Below are 22,608 nucleotides of genomic sequence, written 5' to 3' on the forward strand. Positions count from 1 at the left end.
GAAAGTAGTTGCGTGGCGCCTGCTTTAAAGCACGTATCGTTGAAAAGCAGGCAGTGAGATTAGATCACTCTACATTACAATAATTTAAATTAGAAACCGATTCTGGGAATCCGCTTTGATATCGTTTGCCGTTTTCGAATATGACTCGATCTTTTAATTGCATGTAAATATAACTTTGAACATTAATATTCCCTGTAACTGATTGTGAAATCAACTTTACAGTAGACAGGTCGGAGGTCAGTTATGAGTCTTCATACGTACCCTGCAAGAGACACGTATATTTGAGTAAAAAAAAAAAAAAAAGTCATGAAAACAATCAGGGTGCAAAAATATTTATTGCTAATAAACCTGTAGTCAGTTGGTGTACATTTGCTGTATATTTACAATGACAGAGTACAGAGTACTGAAAACGTGAGACAAAAATCCAAAACATTCAAATAAATACAAAGGGACTGCCAATGAAGGACACTACAAACATCCAACTTAAAAAATGTACTCCCACACAGCTGAGCAAATCATTATGATTACAGAAAGAAAAATATATAAATTTATATATTATACCAACAATTTCAATCCATGTGAATTCAGCCATTGCCTTCATGAGTCCTCATATTTTAGATTTTTCCTCTTACAGCTTCCACTAAATTTCTAGGCACCATGTATGCACAAGCCAACACTACTTGGGCAAACAAGCAAGGGTCAACCTAGTCAAGTTAAACTTGTACAATGATGCAGCCACATGTTTAATTTTGAAATATAATTTGTAAAGCTTGCAAACAACTGCAATGAGGGCAATGGAGGGAAGCATTAAAATGTGCATACCGTCCAAACATACCGTTATACACAGTGGGCTGAAGGCAAGAACACCGTTACTGCTGGCTATTAAGTAATATTCAGTGATCAATGTTGTCATGTTTTGCCATTGCAGATGGATTTATTCCTTTGGCTATTCACACTTACTAAGAGCATGTTTAAAACAGTAGCTTACACAGTAATGTTTAGAATACACATTATAGATGCTTCATTAAAAACAATATAGAATATTTACAGTAAGACGTGTCAATGAAAAAAGTCACAGTAACTGAAGTGCATGAAATGCAGATTCTAGACAAAAATTAAAAAAACTCCATACCATGTTTAATATAAGACTTATGTGACCAGTGTCTTTTCTAGGTGATTACTTACTGGGCTAAAATATAGTGTGTCTCTAAACATGCAGCAAGACTGGTTGACATTTCCGTGTTAAAACTCCTTAGTTTCCTTGTTGTCGAACAAATGGAGTCTTTGCTCAGCAGTCAGGCCCTCCTTAAGACTCTAAAGTGAAAGACACAAAACAGATAATCAGCAATTATGAAGAGATTCTGACATGGTCGAAATGTCCATCTTGCAGTTTCAAAAACAGTAACATGCTTGGAGACACAATGACATCGCAGATTAGAGGTTCTGTTATCTACAGTACACCACTCTGTTCTACTACCTCCTGGTGTGGTTTGTATCTAGCAGGAATCTCAAAAAATATTATATTTTGGTAAATTATAGCCCGATGAAACAATTTTACAGAGACAAGGCTGAGGAATTTATGTAGAAACTGTTACAGTACATGCATTAAAGGACACACCTTCCGTGCTGGGGTTATACAAAATATCCTGCACCATTAAAACATTCCTGTGTTTATGACCATGTCTCCATCTAAACATCCTCAGTAAAAACAGCTAAGTGTCTTTTTCAACATGCAATTATACTAAAGCAAAATGAATTAATCCATGGTAAAAATATAAAAATACTTTAAACACATCTATTAAATTTTGCAGCTTAAATTTTAGTGATTATATATAAAGGGGAAATGATACAATTATTTGGATTTAATAAAGCTTGAAGCCTTTCATTAATAAATAAAATACTTTTTAAAAAACTTGCCATTTGACATGAATATGCATAGGATGATTCATGCAATAGCATTCAAAATTTCCTGCCATGCCCCTTATACAAATGCGGCGAATCAAAACAAAATGGTCTCAAACTCCACTACTTCTGAATCTCACTTATGTCATTTAAAAAAACTGTAAGAAGATATGACACCTTGCCATTTCAAGTCTAGACATCTTTCTGTAGAATGCAGGGATCTTGCAGCTTTGCAACCATTTTGTCGATTGCTTAATTGTCACAATCATAATGCAGAAGAATACATATACAAGAAAACATCACTCGTCAAACAACAGACAAGCACAGGCAAAGCCAGTGATGTTCAGACCTGCACGTCTGTACTCCCTCATATACCCGATGTATGATGCTCACTGAATTTTTCTTTTATTACTTGCACTCACAGTGTAGGTTTAGACCGAGTCACAGCATGCAAAATTGCACTGCAACATTCAGGGAAATACAGTAGCTGAACCTCGGTCATTTGGGTTGCATGCCAATTTGTTGCTCCTTACCTTTCACCTTTACCTAGAAATTACTTAAACAAGGAAAACACATGTAACATTGCATGCAGTGTGATTTAGTGAATGAGTGTTCTTTAATGAAACAGTGAGGTGTGAAGAAAACCATAAAAACCACACAAACACCTTGTGCAAATTAAGAAACACCATGGCCTTTTCTCTTCCACACAACCGTGCTCATCTCAGCTTTGATATGCCACTGGAGAAGTTTCTGAGTCATGATGGAATGCATCATTGTAGACTGAATGAAACTAGGTCCTAAGAAAGCATGGTGGCCCTTTCTGGTGAACACATCATGAAACAGGGAAAGAGGCACTCTGATTATATACCTGTAGCCGAAATGGTTAAAAGTGCTTTCCCCCCCACCCCCGTGTGACCCACAGACCACATTCAGTGACAGCCTTCTGTGACTGAAAAAACCCAGCTGCTGAAATAACATGCCTACTTGCAGTAAATGCTCCAACTCTTAGCGCTCTATTTTCCTGCCAGCGCATGGGGTGTTTCAAGCTGTCGCACTGGCAAAAATATCGTCATAGATTTTGAGCTCTGTGCTCTTCAGCTCTGGTCACGAAAATATCAACATTCAATAGGCACGCCCAGTGCATGACGTTTCGTGCCATTGGCTGTGCCCATGTGCTGTGCAACACTGATTCTGGAAAATAGAGCCCGGAATCCACATGAATGGCATTCTGACAGAAAATAATGGACTGACTTTGATGAGACAATACAAAATATGGACCATGTGGTATGTAGATACTAATATGACAGCCCAAAACAAAACCTGTACTGTATATGCAGTTACTACAGGAGAATGGAGCGGAACTTGGAAGTGCTCAGAAATAAAACACAGAAGTGAATACATTATTTCCTAAACACAAAAGCCAAAAAAGCAGTCAGAAAATGGATTCTCAGGTTTCTGCTATAGGCACTGGTCTTTTCCCAGAGAATTTACCTAAAAGAGAAGTCAATAGGTCTTCAGGCAGCCTTAGCTGTCCCAGGGCATGTCACGATTCGCAAACTGAGGACAGAGGGAGGAAATGCACCAGGGTGTGTTAGACAGGAAAAAGGAACAACATACCTCTCCATACTACTGCAAGCACATGCCTTTCCCTGTGTCTCTGTCAGATGGAATGAGGTAATAGACCTATTACTGTATGATCAATTCCCATCTTTTCAGCATCTATGAGAACGTGCAGGATTAGTTCACTGTATGCACACTATCAATTACAGTCATAAATATGGTGTGCTCTCTGTGGCAATAGGTATGTTCACAGGGGAGATCATGTCTCACTGAACCTTTCAATATTTAGGGGAAGACCATCTGTACTTCATCTTGGGTGTGTTTCTGTACATTAGCAACAGATAGAGTGCATATGAACTCAGACTAGCACAGAACTGAGGCTGAGGTCAGGTCCATAATTATTGGTACTCTTGATAAAGACGCACAAAAAGTCAGTAGAAAACAAGTAACACCATTACTGAGATATTTGTCCAAAATGTGGAAAACACTGTACTTTGGTCAAACGTATTTATTCATCGGAATAAACCAATTTTTTTTAAATGAGAAATTTTAATAAAAATAGGCTACACAATTATTGGCACCCCTGTAATTAGTACTTGGTGCAGGAAAATGGTACTGAGCCATTTCCTATGATGTTTGACAAGGCTGGAGATCACACCTGAAGGAATATAGAACAATTCCTCCATTAATAACCTTTCAAGATCCTTGATATCCTTAGTTTTGCACTTATGGACTGTCTCTTTAATTCGGACCACACACTTCAAATAGGGTTTAAATGCCGAGATGGCCCTTGTCACACAATTTTATTCAATAAACAATTTCTGTTGTTGATTTTGAGGTATGTTCGAGGTCATGTTCAGGGTATGTTTTGAGGTATGTTCATTGCTGTTTGAAAGACCACTTATGGCTAAGTCTTAGTGTCCTGGCACAGGCAACCAGGTTTTTGGCTAAAATATAATTTTACTTGGTGGAATTCTTTATGCCGCAGATCTTAACAAGAGTCCTTAGACCACTGGCAGCAAAAAAGCCCCAAAGCATGAATGATCCACCACCATATTTGGTGGTAGATATGAAGTGATTTTCCATGTATGCATCTCTCTTTTGATGCTGAATATGCCATCAGTGTACATGTACACAGACCATAGCACCTCGTTCCAGTCACAGTTGTAATGATGAGATTTGAATTTTATGGTTGTGTTTTGTTCATGCGCCCATTCAAAAAAAACAAAAAAAAACCTTTTGGTAGGAAGGTGCCATTTTATGGTTGATTTTGAGACTTGGTAACCCTAAGATACAACTAAACTCTGCAGTTCTTGAACGGTTATCTTTGGTTTCTCTTTGCCTCTTTCCCCTGGGCCTCATCGTGTGCAGGGACAACACTTGTGCCCTCATATCCTCTTCCTGGCAAGTTTGCAACTGTTTGAATTATTGACCCAACAGTGCTTAGTGGTATGTTTAACAGTTAATATATTTTTAGAACATAAATAATCTGTTTTTTTTATTTGACAGTTCTTCGGCTTTCTCCACGGTGAAGGATGAAAAAATGGATTTTACATGCACTTTACCTCATTTTTATGCCCTAGTGAACCTGAAAGTTATGGAAGGTCAAAATACAGTTACAAGAATGAAATTAACTTAGGTTGATTTGCATTGCAGTTATAATAATTGTATAAAAATATTACAAAAAAATTGATTCTTAACTGTATTAGAATAAAAGTATCGTTGTCATATTTTTGAGCATAAAATATAGCTCATTCTTGGTGTTGTTTATTTTATACAGCCTCATTTTCATCAAGGGGTGCTAGTAATTCTGGACCTACAATATTTATATATAGAGAAAGCAAGAGCGAGAAACAGCAACTACAATCTGCTTGTATAAAAAGGATGTGTATCTGCAAAAAATCCTTTTCCCAATCTTTCCTTTTCTTCTTGTTAACAGCAAGAAAAAGTAAGGGCTTTTTCCCAGATACACATCCATTTAGACCAGCAGATCATAGTGGACTGAGTTCTTCCTGGAGTTGTGGTGCACTTTTACAATGGTTTCTTTTGCTGGACACCACACAATATTGGTATTCTGTCTCTGATGTCATCCTTCTTCTTCCTGGTCTTCTCTGTTAACATTACTGCCCATTAGGACCCTTCTGAGTGTGTACTGAACACTGCACCTGGAAATCTTACACGTCTTTGCAATTTCTCGCTGGGAATAAAACTCCTTGCCACAAAATGTTTAATTGGCTCTGCACATCTAAGCCTAACTCCTTCTTTGCCATATTTCCTGTAACTTTAGAGCCAATTTTACTTACACTACAAGCCAATGGTATTAGGCTACCTGTGGTTTAAAAAAAAAATTAAATAGATAAGATTTCAGTCAATTAAATCTATCCGTCCACCTCCCTCCCACCCCTCCTCCTCTCACATTGCAAAATTACTGGATAGACTTCCAATAATAATTTGTGTAATTGTTAAATTAACGGTTAAAGAATGCTATTTTGTCATGTCTATGATTATTTTTTAAGTAAAATTTATCTTTTTGTGTTATTGTTTATATAAACTGAAAACAAAAAATGTTTGTACTTTGGTTTGTTATTCAATAAATACACAAAAATTAACATAATTCTTCTCTAGAGTTTATTTTATTTTTTAAACCACAGGTTGCTTAATACTTTTGAACGTACTGTATCTATACTACACACACACACCTGCTAGTGCAAATAACTTTTTTTCCAAGCACATACAAATTATTCTTCATGGGAGAAAACCAGACATGTGTGGTATGAAAGGAGGAATGTCATTGTTGGCCTGAAGGTGGCAGTGTGACCTTTCAAGAAAGGTAGACACTTCTGCCCACATGTGCAGTTGGCAGAACAAGGCCAGGGCATTATCATTATAATACCCTGTCAATCAAATTTCACTTTACAGAAGCAGTGGCTCACCACAGCACTCACTTGTGCTACAAGTTCTTTAAACTGACATTACCATGCCTTTAAGCTGTCTCCCTTTTTTGTGGTTCATGGTCCCATGAGGATTTACAGTGTTTGGATGCTCACCTTTGACCTCATTGTGCGCTCTGAACGTTTGGCGGCCGCAGCAGCCATCTTGAGGATGTCCGGGTTGCTTTTGGACTTCATAATATCTAAGAAGAGATGAGAGCCATCAGAAAATGTTCTGAAGACACAGCCTTGCAAACTGTAAAGCGAAGAGGAGTGCTACTTTGATGATGTTTCTAAGGTACATCTCTGCCCACTTGTCCTTAGTGGGGTGAAAGGGGGGAGCGGTACAGGTCCCTACCATAGCCACTGCGCTCCACGTCCTCCATCGAGGGCTCTCCCATTGCCTCATGGGCAAGCTGCAGCTGCTCCCGAAGTCGGCCCAGATCACGTTCCGCTTTGGCCCTTACAATGCTCAGCTCTGTGTATATGTCCTTGTACTTATCAGTCGCATACTTTTTATCCTAGAAGGAACAGAAACAGGTCATAATGAGATACTGCTATCCACCTGTATTCAGAACTGCTAATTTAACCTGGGTTCACTTATGTGATAATATGGTTGAACTGAAATGGTAACATTGCATCTGTGTGAGAAAGTGCACTGCAGGCACAGTAATACTGTTCTCCTCATTCTTAGTACGCACTCTTTGGGCAGCCTGGAGCTCGTCTTTCAGAGAGTTAATCTCCTGCTTCAGGTACTGCACTTCTGACTCCTTAACCCGCAGCATCACCTGAGGGAAGAGGGACAGTGTAAGGGGTAGCTCAGGCCTTTTTTTCCCCAACACATACATTTAAATGAATGACCGTTAACACTACACCCCTAACCACAGAGAATAGTAAGTGTGACCTTTGAAAGGGAGATCTTGAAGCCAGAAAGACAACAATCCGAAGGTGTGCATTGCTTCATTGTGTTTGCAAAAAAAGGCTTCAGCTTCATAAATGTGAATAACACAAAAACAGGCAATTTCATTCACTTTAATTCCATTAATTCAATTTCCATTAAGACTTACATTTTTCTAATCTAAAATATTCTTCATTTTCCAGTGGCAATCCACTTTAAGAAACACAAATCTATTGAGTGTTACCTATTATGGTACATGTCACCACCATTTGGAACTCGGTAACCTGGGATGGACTTGGGAAGTGGGAGTTTGGAATTACTGTGGGGTCTAACCTCCAGCTCATAGAGCTCCTTTCCCTGGATCATGGTGCTGGAGTCCCCCGCATCGTCACTGGTCATTGACCTCAGTTTGGTGATCTCTGCAGCAAGATGGTTGTTCAGCTCCTGTGAAAAGAGCATATCAGCTTCTTTAGTACTGACCACACAAAAGTCTCATGTGGGACATTACTGCCACCTGCTGAACAGGAGTGTACTTAAAGAAGGACTCCATTTTACACCATACAATATCAGTTTTATTTGGCATAAATAAGTTCAGCCCCTGTCTAACTACACCCCACAAATGACCAGTCTCATGGTTGGCAGAGGTCTCTTTAATGTGTAGTTGCCCTAGGGGTTAAGGCTCTCAGGATCAATACACAGGGGCCTGGCTCAGTACAATGCTCTTTATGGCCAGGCCTAGTCCATATATGGTCAAACCTACTCACCTGGTTGTGCGCATTGAGCTCTTGGTTCTCCCGCTGGCACTGCCTCAATGCCTGCCTCTCAGCCTCCAGAGCCTGGGCAAGGTGTGCATTCTCCAGGCACTTCTGAGAGTACTGTTCCGACAGCACCTCAATCTCGCGGTGAAAGGAGCACAGCTCCTCGCTGCCACACAAAGAAACAAATGGGGGGGTGGGGGGTGTCAAGCCACTTCTCTTATATTACAGCTAACTGAATCACAATATGTCTCCCTTTTAGCCCAAGGAAAAAAGTTCAGCCTGAGTGGCTAGACAGAACCAGAGCCAAGGTAGCACTTGAAGGAGCTTATGGGCAGCTAACCCAAACAGCTTTGTACTTCCAGGCGAGGTAGGGTCACCACTACTGTACTTTGCAAAGAGTATAGCTGGAATCCAAGCCCAGTCACACACAACAGCTTTATCCATTCATAAAGCCCTCCATTCAGTCTGAACTGAATTCCTCAGCAGATCTGGGCTTCTCTTAGCTGCTGCTAATTTGTTAAAATAGCAGGGAAAAAGGTACTGTACATTAACACCTGCACGTACACTTTGAGCATGAAGCATCTCCAGTGGGACGCCCCATGTGAAGAAAACACATCAGGATATAGCTTGCTTGCTCAAATGCTGAGAGCATTTCCCACAATGTTCAAACTAAGGTGTCAAGACTGAGCTTAGTTTTTAAGTACACTTCCTGGTCTTGGTGAGAGATGTTGCATCCTAGCACCAGCGTGGTTGGCGTGGTATAGCGCTTTCAGCCACCCAATTTATTTTAAATCAATGGTACCAATGCAATCATAATATGAAGTCAATAATTTCAAGAACAAGTCGTAGCAATAGGTGTTTTTTCTTTGAGTTCAGTGATTGTGTCATTCAGACTACAATCTAACATTTTTTGGACCATTCAGGTACAGTTTGCATCATTGCCTAATCACCGTGCATCACTTGAGACGGCGTTATCTCATGGGCTAAGTAATGGCCCTGGACTGTCAACCACATTTTCCCCAACCCAAATGACCACACAAGTGTCCCACCCCTTCCCTACTGCGGACTCTCTGGCTCCAATTTGCACAACGCGGTGGCACGAAAACTGCATTTCCCCAGCTTCGACCCGCATTTCACAAGCCCATGGAAATGGGTGACATGACGGTCACTTTGTCCATTTTTTTAACAGTCTATGTTTCAAACTGATACAAGCTTTAACTCCCCTTCCTCTGAAAATAAATTCCATTTGTTTTACTAATCTCCTTGGTGTGTTGTGCTTAGCAGAAATCCAGATGTCACAGAATGAAAAGGCTCCTCTCTGTCGGGATAAAGCCGTTCTGCTTGGTTAATGGCATTCTTTCTAGAAAGGTGGAGGCCACTGGAAGTGAATGCTTTGGGAAGGACAAGGGAGCGACTCACTCGTGCAGCCTGCGGATCTCCTCGATATCGGCATTCTCCGTGTTGCTGTTGGCTTTCCGTGCCTTGTCCAGCTCCCTCTCAAGCTCTGTGCGGTGTGCGTTTTTCACTGCTTCGATCGCTAAAGCAAGAAAAACAAGGGCCTTTAACTGACATCTGGTCATGGCAGGACCACCTACAGGCCTGCCTGCTCTCTATCCATCACTCTTCTTTCCAAAGGTACATTCCTCTACAGTAAACACAAGCGCTACAAACCAAAGGGACATTCTTCTTCACATCCGTGACCCTGTCAAACACCTAGCATTACAATCACTTGTGTCTGTAATCTCAACATGATGTTTATCACTCTGAGCTTAGCAGTAATAACCAGTTTAAAGACTCACCCCCCCACACCCTTTCACAACAGCCAGAGATCAGAGTACAGACTGAGAGAAAAGGGCTCATGCAGTAAGATTTACAAAACTGAACAGGATACACAAAGGAATGAGTGACACAGTGACAATTTTCATCAGTGTGCAAAGCCATTGAATACTGTTAAATGTCCTCTTATATGTAGATAAGAGCAACTAACAGACACAAATATTATAATGAACCAGTATAAAATGACAGTGCGATTACAGGCATTTTATAAGTTTAATTAGGATGGCTATGAAGAACAAATCGTGCTTAATGATGAAAGGCTAAGGAAACCATCACTATGGGTACACTGGGAACACTGTGTCCTGAGCAGTAAGCAAAGCATGACACACAAAAGCCCGCTAGAGTCCCCAGTCGAGCACTGCAGCTGTAGGGCAAAGTTCAGGTGCAATGTTCTTAGAAAAACAACATACAAGTCACAAGTCACCTCAAAAGATGGGAGTGGTGGGATCATAAAAAAACAAAAGGCGGGGAGAAAAAAAACTGAGGAGGTAGCTATGTCCCTCACCGGCGATGGTGGCTGCTGTCTCCTCAGCCAGCAACCTGTCCTTCTCCTCTTGCAGGTTCTCCATCTCGCGCTGGTGCTTTCGCTGCAGCTCGTCGATCACCTTCTGGTGGGACTCCTCCATGGCCGCAAAGCCCCTCTCGCACGTGGCCTGGGGGCGGGAAGGCCATTTCAGGACATTAATTCCCCTGCCTCCCTACAGCCACACAACTAGTTCACCTCCACTAATAGCAACACATCACAGCTATCGCAGTCTTGTGCAAGGAGTGCTTGTTCACAGGCCAAAAGGGCATGGAATACGAATGTGTACAAAAAGAAAACAAAAGCACACATAAGCCATGGAAGGTGTGCTAGTGAAGGATGGCTCTGCTCTGACAGGCTGATGTAATTCCTCTGGCGAAGAACACAGTTCCATCAAGTTATTGACATTTACTTTGGTTTATACATTCTTGTGTAGCCTTACACCCTTGCATTTGTATGTGTGAAGAGCTACCCTCTGCTGTCATTGTATTTCAGCCAAATATGAGTTTAAGAAGAAAAAACAATTCCACAGTCTATACTGGAATGTGGGGGTCAGCTAGGGTGTTCACAAAGGAATGCGTGGCTTGATTTCTAAATGGTGGCAAAAAAAAAAAACTTGTACAACTTTCAGAAGTGGCTGACTGTCAACCTCACCCTCCCCACAATACTCTACCTTCAGTTTGAATGGCAGAGACTGCAGACCCTAGACTGCTTTGAATCATATATACTACACTGTGGCCATTCACAGCAAAACATAAGAGCAGCTCATCTTGACAGCTAAAATCAACAAGGTTTTGGGAAGCGACATTTGCACTGCTATTGTAATTACGGTGCAAGTTTCCACAAGAAGGGTTTTGAATGGCCTTCCGACTGTGTCAAGCCAAATCGACTTCCGTACTCCATTCAGCAGTGCTAATCTCAGTTCTGTCAACAGCGCTGTTGAACGCTCTATGAATCTGACCAGACAAGCACACAAGCGACATGTTTTCATGGCTTTGCTCGGTGCGCCCTGGAGCCTTACTGCACATAACTGCAAGCACCTGCGCTTGTTTACGTCTGTCTATCAAAGCTCATTTCTTTAACAGCTGATGGCACAATTAGAGGGCCAGCAAGAGAAAATCATTCTATTGTTCAGTTCTTTCTTTCAGGCAAGGAAATGCAATACTATTTTGATTGATTTCTGAAATGAACTGCCAGGACACTGCATCCATGAGCTATCAAAATTTTTCACACACCATGCAAAGCTCTACTGCACTGCATGATCATAATAAATAGGACAGTATACAACTGGATTAACTACTGGTCAGATACTCTCTGCCTGTCCCTTTCTCTTCATTATGCACCTTAAAATACAAAGCACATTGCCTGTATGATAGTAAACTACAAATGGCAACAATCAGTGGCAAAATGTTTCACACAAAACTCTTGCACTACAATTTCTAAATCTAAATGCCAAACCAAAAGCAATTAACATTCTAAGCATGCTTATTTCTATTAAAGTATGCTTGCACTTTGCCTGCAAGCATAATTTGATGCTTTTATCATTGTACTCAGTTTTCAAAATGACTTTTTTTAAAACTTGAAAGCAAAATTAGTTTAAATGAATGAGAAAAAGCAGACAATATATTGGCATGGATCCTAGCCAAAATGTTTATAAAACGGCACACACTGCTTTCACTGTAACATCACCAACATGAGCTATACTTCCATTTTCTGGAAGACTGACAACAAATGGTACATTTAGAGCAATAGCCAAAAAAAGGTCAGGCCTGAAAAGGCAACATCTTGGGTTTAAATTAGTCATGTCTCCTGAAACATTCAGCAGGAAAAAAGTGGCAATAGGATGATCAAACTCTAAGAATGACAAATTACACTGTGGTGAACAAACAAATCACTTCTATACAAACTGCATGGCAGGGCTAAAGGGAAGTTTAGATTTGAAAATGTATTCCTGTCCTTTCTTAAAGTTGGTGCCAGATGCATAACAGTCTCATTAGCTTGGCCCTGCATTTCATCAAGTGCATTTCAACATTAGGCAGAACTAAGGAACGTCTGTGATGTCTTTGCTCATACAAAAGCGTCCATATACACAGGACGTTTCAATCCTGTCACTGACACCTGGAAAAATGAACCATCACAAATCATAAGTACATTTGGAAATTTTCAAAGGTACACTCTCCTCTTCCTTTATGGATTATCCTGCTATATGGCAACATGAGCACCTGTATTTTGTGCGCCAATCTCTTTCAGTTCTTTGCTAGTTCTGAAGAAGCTGATATTGAATTTAGACTGATGTCATCCTTAAATCAGAGGACTGAATATTGCTACTAACAGAAAACCACATCTACATGTGCCAGCATAAAAATACCCGGGACATACCAACACACCACCAACTAAGCCCACATGCATGTCCAATCCTTCCATTTCCCATCCATATGTTGATTATTCTCCTCTCTTCCTCTCTTCCTTGTGGCTGAACTAACTACCAACCATCACTATATCTTATTACCGACTTGCACTCATCCTTCTTTCCACTCAATGCTTCTACAAAGCATGGCTAAGAAACTTTTTAATGCATTCTGTTTGCTTCACTCATTTCTTTCCATTAATGTCAGAAGGTAAAACTATTTTAAATCGCTTGCTAAAATACATTTTAACATTGAAAAATAATGTTAATGAAGGCCACTTCTAAAGCTAATCATTAAACTAAACATGAGAACAGTAAGGATAGGAGGAAAAGATGTAAAAGTAAAAACTGAAAGAAATGGAAGAACAGTGAGAAAAAAAGTCTCAAGAAGACTGAATGACAGGCCACCTTACAAAGCTATAATTTCATTTTCAAGTTATGAATTCAGCAGTAAGGACTATACACATCCTTGACAATATATATTTGACAATATAATACCTCAAAACGTATAACAAAATCAGCCTCTCATATGCCACAGCCTGTTTATGTATCTGAATTTTTTTTTGGCATGACACAGTGGAAAATTTGACCAACAAATAGATGCAACTCACAATAACCCCTTATATACTGTCTAACATGCTTAACAGCTATGCATTATGAATGAAAATACTTAGTTAATGGATTAGCGGCATTGTATATACCCTTTCACAGCTAAGTATTTCACACTAGAGGTTGTTTTGCATTACTTAAACCTCATTTTAAGTACAATGTGCAACAATTTCATATGCAGACATGTCCTACATAATGTTAGGATTTATGGTTAATGGCCAAAGTTTGAAACCGATTATTAGAATGTATTTGTAAGTCAATGGCAGAGAAAATCATTTCAAAAGATAGTACGGGGAAAGCTGCATGTGTGTTAAGCATAACAGCAGTGAAACAAAATCAAAAACATGAACAGGTGAACCCAAATTACATCTGTAAACTGTAATTACTTTCTGCATTCCTAGAAAAATTGGATGACTAATGGCTCAATACCTGTTGATAATTGTTCTACAAAAAAACCAGCGCTTAATGGAATTTCAAGGACAAGGGTATCACACAGAAAAAAAGGTTATGTCACTTTGATGCTAAATAAGGGTTCAAATGCATGTTTTTGAGAATTTCAGGATACATCTTAGTTAGGGAAGGGTTAGTGTACTCTGAACATAGATACAAAGCATACTGGGTTATGTCTGTGGAACCCATTTCACAACTAGCAGAAACTAGTAGATGAGGGATAGAATGCAATATTGGCAGTTTGATGTAATTGACTAAAATAAATAAGTTCATTAAAATAAAAAGATTGTTTACTTTTGTATCAAACAGAATACATATTTCTCTAACAGAGCACTTACAGTTGTTTTTGGAATAACACCTATTGTTCATTTAATATTTTAATTAAAGATCAGTTTAGTCCTTTTTCAGAAAATATTATTTCCTACTGAAAAATACTTTAAATGAAATGTATAATGAAATTATTTACCTGCAAGCATCATGTACACATAAAGGTACAGCAAGATAAAGTTCTAAAAATGCTTGGCAGGTCCTGATAACCCCATTCACTGGACTGATCTTTACCAATGACCATCCCTAAGTGCTTTATAAGGGACAACAACTGTGTTCTTTAAGAAAACCAGTTGAATGGGTTCCTCAGTACACTCTAAATCACATAAAGGACCATTCACATGTACTGGGTTAAACGCATGCAACATTTCAGGATGTCGGTTACAGAAGCAGAGCTGGATAAGGGAATAGGGCCAAAATGGGCTTAAGGTGCGGGTTTACCACAAAGGAAGTTACAAGGCAACACCAAAAAAAGCAGAGACAAGGAACACTTCCACCTTCAGGCTTTCAAGGTCTTTCTCGTATTTCAGCCGGAGAGACGCCGCATCATCTTCACATTCACGCTGCTTCATTTCCTCTGTCATGACAGAGACCTGCGACTCCAGCTCCTTTATGCGTTCTTTCAGTGAGGAAGTGGGACACGGCTCACTCTCTGGGGGGGTCTCAGCTCCCTTGGGTGCCAATGTGTTCCTGAGGTCCTCCATCTTCTTTTCAAAAGTCTCCTCCAGGATGCTTCTCTCTACCTCGTGCTTTCTCTTCATGTTCTCCATGCAGATGGTCAGGGAGTCGATCTCCTTGATGTTCTCTTCTGACCTCAGTCTGAGGGTCTCCCCTGCCTTGGCCACCTCTTCCCTCAGCTTGTTTGCTTCCAGCTCATACTCATCCTTCACCTCCCGCAGCTCTTTCTTATGCTTTGCCACCATATCCTGCAGCTGGATGGCCTTATCCAGCGAGTCAATGGGCTCTCCTTCAATCTGGATGTGCATCACTGGCTTATGTTCCCCTTTCACTGGGGATTGGGGGACTGCTCCCACCCTCTCCTTAGTCTCCAGTTTGTTTTGGAGCTCTTCATTCTGCCTCTTCAATTTGGCACAATTTATGCAGCAAGTATCCAAAGACTCTAATCTCAGCTGCAATTCTTCAACCTCTTTTTTGTGTCTAACATCTAGCCTGCTCATCAGATAGGACGAATGAGCTTCCATGGATGCCTCCTGAACATATGTAACCCAATCTTTCTTCTGGTTCTGAGATTCACAAAGTTTTAGTACCAAAGAATGGAGCTCTGTGTCTGTGGAGGCATTCATAATGGAGGCAGCTTGATTCAGCAAGAAGATTTTCTCTTGTAGAGTCTCAAGGAGATCTTTCCAGATGAGAGCATGTATATCATTATCAAGCCAATCGCTTAAATATAAAACTCCTTTCTCTTTTTTAACTTGGGTGCTTATTTCATCACTTGCCCTGCTTACTTGTGCTATTCCTTCCACTTTGTTGCCTATTCCTTTTTTACCCACAAGTATCCCCATCTCTGCTTGAGGAAAAAGAGTATTTGCTAAAAGTAACAACCTCTTCTCAGTTATCATGCGCTGTACCACATTCTGTACAAAGCTACCTACAGTCTCACTTTCATTCAGCTGGGTTGAACTAATCTTGACTGCACTCAACAGCCTTCCCCAAAACTCTCCTTCAAGGAGCAACTTGCTCCTCACCTCTTGATTCACTTCCACATTCTCTCCTTCAGAATGCAGGAGGCTAGGTACACTGCCATGCACAGCACTTTTCCACTCCTTAAACATTGGCTCCACATTAATATCTACCTTCGCTACCACCTCACATACTTTGCGGAGAGCCTCCGACTTCATTTTCATGTCTTCTACCACTTGCTGAATAACTTTCTCATCTGAAACTGATCTTTCAGAGCCATGTGCCTGCTCCTTACATCCATACACTTCTCCTTCCCCTAGGTCTGACTTCCTAAATCCCTCATTGTTCTCTTGCATCATGTTAATTTGACTCTGTGCCTCAGCAAGCTTCTGACAAAAGATGTTTTCCAGCCTCTGGTTGTTCGCTATGAGCTCTGCATTCTGGGCCTGAAGCTCTGTGTAGGACTTCTCAGCAGAGCACAGCTGCCTCTCCTTTTCACACAGCCTGGCCTCGGTGGCTTCCAGTCGATGATACAGCTCTTCTTTCTCTTCCAGAAGCAAAAGACTGTCATTATCTTCTGTCATCTGGAAGCCTAAACCCTTCAGAGTGGCTTCCTTTAAGTGCAACTTCCTCTCTGTATCCTTCACATTGTTGCCCAGAACCTCGATTCTGATGAGAGCTTCCTCCAGCTTTTGAGACTTCTTGTTTAACTCTCTCTCATAAAACTCTCTGTCAAAAGAATCAGCCTCCCTTTCTGCCAGCTTAGCTTTGACTTGATTCAGTTCCTCCACCACCAGAAGGTGCTGCTGTCCACCCTGCTGGTTGAAGAGCTCAGCCTTCAACCTCTCTATCTCCCTATCGGCCTCAGTCAGTTGATTTAAGATCTCCTGGGAGCGTTGATTCAACACTTTATTCTCATTGGTGAGCAGCTCCACCTGCTGTGAAAGCCTCTTAACCTCATTTGTTTCAGCATAATCCTCAATTTGATATGGTGGCCCATAGTGGCCCTTCAAGCTTTCCATTTTTTGCCGCTGTGCCCTTCCAAGCATGGTCTCCATGCTCAGCAATCGCACTTCGTAGTCACGAATGCTCTCGCCAGCTTTGGACAGGCTCTTCCTGAGGGCCTCTATCTCTAAATCTTGATGATATTTCAGATTATCAAACACCTTCTGACAACAGGTCCTGTCCCCAAAGTTGCCCTGCTCGTACCCTTCCACAGTGTGAATATGATCCTCTTGGGAGAACTCACTGTGGGAACCCAGCAACTTCAGAAACCCTCTCACAGTTAATGGACATCCAGAAATCAATTTCTCTAGCTCCTGAAGCTTGGACTCCCTATCCTGCAGCAAAATGCTAAATGTTTTTGTGTGAACTGGCTCAGGTGGCTGGGTTTCAGAGATGTCTGTGCTTTGGACTTTGGTTAGATAGGGTTCCTTGGTGGACAGGGGTGACAGAGAAAGGCCAAGCTGTGCCTGCATGCTGCGCTTTTTCAATTCTTGTTGTTGCAGGAGCTCTTTGGTTTCCTGGTACTTCTTTTTTAGGTTCTGAGCTTGAGAACTAACCAGCTCTTGTCTCTTCTTCTGGGACTCAAGTTCAGCCTCAAGACCCAAAGGGGACTCCAGCTTGGAAAAGGGGACCAGACAGTTGGTTAACATTCAGCAGAGGCGAAATAAGCTCATTAAATTGTATCTTAATTTTCTATTATTTCTCCCCCCAATTTCTTTTTGGAACATGTTAACATTAATCAAATCACAACAAAAAGTTTGAAATGCTGTAATAATTAAAGAAAAAAAGTTTCCAGAAAATGCTGCAAATATAGAAAGCGCTGGGAAAAAAAGATTTAATGGCCAACGTTAGTAGATCACAACAGAACATGCACATTAATGGTTAAGAGTTATTTCATGGTGTAAGTAATGCAAAATTAGTACTCAGTGGTTTACTTTGAGATGGGAAGCATACCGTAGTTAGGCACGTACAGCAGCATTAAAAACTCTGCTTTACTTGTCCTGAACTTTCCAAGTCTTATCAAACAGTTCACGTAGTTACTGTTCTCTATTTTCAGTACTCAGCAGTAATGGTATAAAATGTATTGACCGTTTCTTCCTTTTTCTATTTTTTAAATAAAGATTAACCAGCACACAGTTTAACAATGCAGTAAGTACAAAATACAAAAACAATTATTGAAAGATGAATGTTGAAACAAAACTAGACTAGTGAGTATGCATGGTACTGGTCGAATACGTTCAAACCACACAACAGGCTGATAAAAACAACTAAGTTGTTGGGGGAAAAAAATTAAAAAACAAAACCTATACTTTGTGAGGTTTAATACATTTCATTTAAACAAAAAAGAATAACTCAAACTCAAAGTAAGCAATGCCAACTCAAACCAGAGAATACAAATGTGCCCTTTTCTTTGCACACGGTTGCAGAACAACTACAGAAAACAAACCACATTAAAATTTCATCTGGAAAAATGAGAAAAACCCTAAGGTGAAGAGACCTACATGCTCTTATTAAAATTTCTTTTTAAAAAGGACCTTCACAGAGTGTGGACAAGGGGATACTGTGGAAAAAGATGCAGTGAGCTGCATCTCTACTTCCAACTTGATGAGAAATGCCACTTAGATGCAACTCATAGACTGTTTGCAAAGTTCACTGAATCTATAGATGAAATAGAGAAAAAAATATTCTTTTCAACGCCAGCATGTAACAGCTCCACAACTTTCTCGCTGAAAGCCACCATTGCAATATGTCGAAAAAAATTAATTTAACCAACTATAAATATAGTTGCTAATACAAGATAAATAACTGAAGCAGAAAATGTTTTATTCATGTAAGCAATAACAAACTCTTTGACATTTCAGCAAATCACACTGTAAATTTGTATGGAGATAATAACCATACCCTTTCAGCATAACAACAACCAATCTGACAACTGCATCTACTTATAATCATGTTAATAATTATTTCATGTAGCATGTACATTTTATAAGTGCTAGCATGACTTGTTTGTCATACCTTCAGAACATGGCAAGAGGAGATGAACAAATAGAAGCCAAGAGCTATTAAAAGATCCATATCTTTTCTTTGACATGCAACTGTCAAACATGCAAGCCAAATTGTTGTTGGTTTGTAGCTTCAATAAGATGTCAGTTTTGTTTCTCTTTTAAAAAATTAAACATGCAAAGACTGTTTAATGGAAAGAATGCCACCCCACCCCAATACAAACACTACACACGCTTGCCTTTGAGTGACACAGTAGATGACATTGGAGTAGATCCCACTTACCGGTGAGATGTAGCCAGACCGGATCTGCTGCTCACGCTCCAGCGCTGTTCTCAGCTGGTCCTCCAGCTCCTGCTTTTGGTGGTTGGAATCCGCCAGCTGATGATGACAACTCTCAAGCTGCAGTTTCAGCTCTTCTACCTGCAGCGAAATGCATCGGGCACATGAGCCCTGTCAGTTCAGCATCAAGTTTTCAGCCAGTTGCTTGCGCAGCATTTTCTCTAGCTGCCCAAGCTGAGATTCAGACTCACCCCCTTCTTGTAACTTTCTAGCAGCTTCTCCAGCTCAGCCGTCTCTCTGGTCTGCAGAGCCGAGGACAAGGGGACCCGCCGTTCATCCCGAATGGGTGTCTTCTCCACCTGCTGCCAGTGCTGCTCGATCTCGTCCTGCACCCTCTGCTGTCGCCCAGGCGAGGGGGGCTGAGGCTCACCGACACCACTACTCTCGACGTCCATCTTGCCACCGTCTACAGCGGTTTCGAGTGTCACAGATTCATACCTCTTCCGACGCTCCTCACGCCTCTTGCTGCGCTCCAGGTCCCCAAGCTCAGCTTGGAGGGTGTCGGCTTCTTGCGCCCGCTGCTGGGCGAGTGCCTGGGCTATGGGGCGGAACTCAGCCCAATCAAAGGTCTTGGAGCGGCCCTCGCGCCTCCGTTCTCTGGCGCGGCTCTTTTTGGGACCCGGCTCCCTCTCCACGGATGAGGCTTCAGAGGAGGGTGAGTCCTGCGTCACGTCGGGCTTCAGCAAAGTTTCCAGGGCCCCGCAAGGCCCGTGATCGTCTGCCAAACTGTGGAGTAGAGAGGTTCTTAATTGAATTTTAAACCCTATATCAATATTCTTTATGTAGAATCAACCTGTCACTCATAAATAATTCTGTGAATAACTGCTATCTGACCTGACTTCACAGTCTAGAGAGACTAATTTTTCAGTTTACACCACTCATTTTACTACGAAACACACACAATTGATTTTTTTGCTGTAAAGGTTGTGTGGCACTTAACACTGATTATGACTTATGATTTCATAACTGCAGAGTTAAAAAAAGACTCATAAAACAATCTTTGTACCTGGATGGTGTACTGCTTTAAAAAAAAAAGGACAATTCTTATCTGTTTCAAATGGTAGGGTTACTCAAAAAAAAAAGCCATCAAAATTTCATGCCGAACAAATAACATTTCAGGGTTTTTTGCTACTGTTGAACTTAGGATCGGGTCATTTATGGGTTAATCACCTATTCATGGTACTCATTACAAGACAATTTAGGCACAGAACAGTGTGCATTAACATGGAAAGTGGTTCACCGACCTGGCCACATCTGGTGCAGTGGAAGGCCGCACATTCTTCATCACTGCCTGTATCCAGTTCCGCCTTATACCAGCAGTCATGGCGGACAGTGTGTACACTGCCTCCTGGGTCTGAGGGCAAGAAACAGGGGAGGAACTGCACCACACCATCCACAAACAAACATGGCAAATTATACAGTTCACCTGTGGAACCTCTCATCAGCAACTAAAGTCCTACAGACCATAATCACCAATGTAGATAGAGAGATCAGTCCGTCAAGTTCTCTGAATCATCACTCAGCAGTCACATTATTTCTCTGTCCAGCGTACTTATGGAGGTGCTTTGATCCATTTTCTGGGCTTTGCCATAGTCAAGCATAGAGTAAGATGTAGTGTATATTTTACCTTTGTTGCAGGAGAGACTAAAATGTACCGGCATGAAATACAGGCTACTATGAAATCTGTCCATTATATGACCGCAATCACTGCACTCTCTACAGCGGTGGATTTGTCCAGAAACACACTCTATCTGACAAAAAATACAGCACTTTGTGTTTGTATGTAGTGGCCACTTCATCATTACCAAGGTCAAAATCTATATACAAGGGTTGTGCTCAAACTATTAATAAAATATGTTGTAATTTACCTTACAATACTGTACAGTGAATGTTGCATAATTCGGTTAATAGTCCTTAAAATTAGTTCCCATGAAAGGTATGCATTTGAAATACCAATGATCCAAAAATGAAGCTTTCGTAAGTGACAACTAAGCAATCATAACTGCTGTATTTGTTTATTGGACTTCAAAGGCCCTTTTATTTTTTCTGTTGAACTTGGCTGGCATGATATGGATTACTCAAGTTCCCCTTTCTGTTCCTGATGAACAACTGTTGTATTCAATGTTTTCCTCAATGATATTTGATTCAGTTTCATTTTCTATCAGTATAAGAAAATTCACATCCCCATGTTCACTGTATTGGGATATGTAATGTATCATTAGGCACCCGACGACACCCAATCCTACAGGTATCTATGAAGACCAACAGACATACGGAATGGCACAGTTAATAGTAAAACTAAACTATGTAAACCATTTAAATATTTCTTGGGGAAAAGCATAATAACTAAAAACATAATAATTTACATAATAACATCTATATAAAAGCCATGTTTTATATTTTTAGAAGGGGTTTCTTATACCAATCAATCATTGCAGAGTCAGACATACATAGATAACAGGTATATCCTAATTCAGGTTTACTTGTATATTTTAAAATCTATCTTACATGTATCTGGAAGCCATAGTTCCTCTGGACCTGGTATTCAGTGACATTGTAACAGGTAGTCAGGTCTATCTCCCCATCTAAATCTGAGGCCTGGAAATAGGGGCAAAAAAATAATTTAATGAAGGTAAAAACACATTTCCACAAACTGCTATTTGACAGAACTTTGTAGTGCCAAAACAAACTATAGAAAATGAAAAATCACCTCCTCTGCAATGGAATCCTTGTAGTATCGCAGACTGTGGTCCGTCAGTACAAACCAGTATTTCTTCCACTTGAGAATAAATTGATAATGAAAAGTTACAAACGGGTCATCGTTAGCAGGCTGGTATGAGAATGCAAATATTCTGTTTCAGTAACATGGCCTAATTTATTATTGAGACATTGTTTTTTCAATAATCCCATATGGGAGAGTTGATCTCAGGTTTCATTAGGAAAAAAACAACTGTGACAGCATTATATTAAAGTAAACAATACAGGATTAAAGGGGGCGTGTCTACTAGAAGGGCTTGGGCCTCTACTGGCCAATGTGAGGCCTGAGACATACTAATACACATAAACATGACCTCCCATGGGGCACCATTCACAGGCTTTTTCCCACAGCACTCGCAGGCTCAATTTCCAATGATCAAAATACTTAAGTGTCTCTGCTACTAAAAAGAGCAAAGAAAATATTCGGAAGGTCTACACAATCCATTTACAAAATCGAAAGCAACTTGCTGCTAATTTCATTTATTTGTTCTGCTGTCCAAATTCTGAAGGACATCACAGCTAACACTTGCACTTTCTCCACTGTATGCCTTGGTACACACACAAAAAAGTTACAGTAATCCAAGTCAAAAATGAGAAAATGTCACAGATTAAGCTGTTGATTTTTGCATTGGTAGACACAAGCCACGCTTACCTAGCCAATT

The 22,608-nt window shown here is 40.6% G+C and overlaps 1 protein-coding gene across 9 annotated transcripts in view; it reads right to left on the reverse strand.

Moving 5' to 3' along the window:
- Positions 1-316: 316 nt before the first annotated feature.
- Positions 317-22,608, reverse strand: part of mprip (myosin phosphatase Rho interacting protein) — a 57,162-nt gene continuing 34,870 nt past the window's right edge. For 2 of the 9 annotated variants that reach the window (XM_064323019.1, XM_064323018.1), the window contains exons 11-26: positions 21,900-21,968; positions 21,698-21,787; positions 20,434-20,543; positions 19,381-19,915; positions 19,133-19,270; positions 14,698-17,463; positions 10,390-10,537; positions 9,468-9,585; positions 8,055-8,214; positions 7,624-7,734; positions 7,094-7,180; positions 6,751-6,913; positions 6,510-6,595; positions 3,520-3,559; positions 2,887-2,956; positions 317-1,314 (exon numbers count right to left, since the gene is read on the reverse strand). In XM_064323019.1, coding sequence (XP_064179089.1) covers positions 2,916-2,956; positions 3,520-3,559; positions 6,510-6,595; positions 6,751-6,913; positions 7,094-7,180; positions 7,624-7,734; positions 8,055-8,214; positions 9,468-9,585; positions 10,390-10,537; positions 14,698-17,463; positions 19,133-19,270; positions 19,381-19,915; positions 20,434-20,543; positions 21,698-21,787; positions 21,900-21,968 — 4,662 coding nt within the window. In that variant the 3' untranslated portion in view covers positions 317-1,314; positions 2,887-2,915. Of the gene's footprint in view, positions 1,315-2,886; positions 2,957-3,393; positions 3,460-3,519; positions 3,622-6,509; positions 6,596-6,750; positions 6,914-7,093; positions 7,181-7,623; positions 7,735-8,054; positions 8,215-9,467; positions 9,586-10,389; positions 10,538-14,697; positions 17,464-19,132; positions 19,271-19,380; positions 19,916-20,433; positions 20,544-21,697; positions 21,788-21,899; positions 21,969-22,608 lie in introns of all 9 variants that reach the window. The other 7 variants (XM_064323023.1, XM_064323022.1, XM_064323021.1 and 4 more) reach the window with 7 other exon arrangements.

Source organism: Anguilla rostrata, chromosome 2 (genome assembly GCF_018555375.3).
Source record: "Anguilla rostrata isolate EN2019 chromosome 2, ASM1855537v3, whole genome shotgun sequence".
In the NCBI taxonomy this organism is placed as follows: domain Eukaryota; kingdom Metazoa; phylum Chordata; class Actinopteri; order Anguilliformes; family Anguillidae; genus Anguilla; species Anguilla rostrata.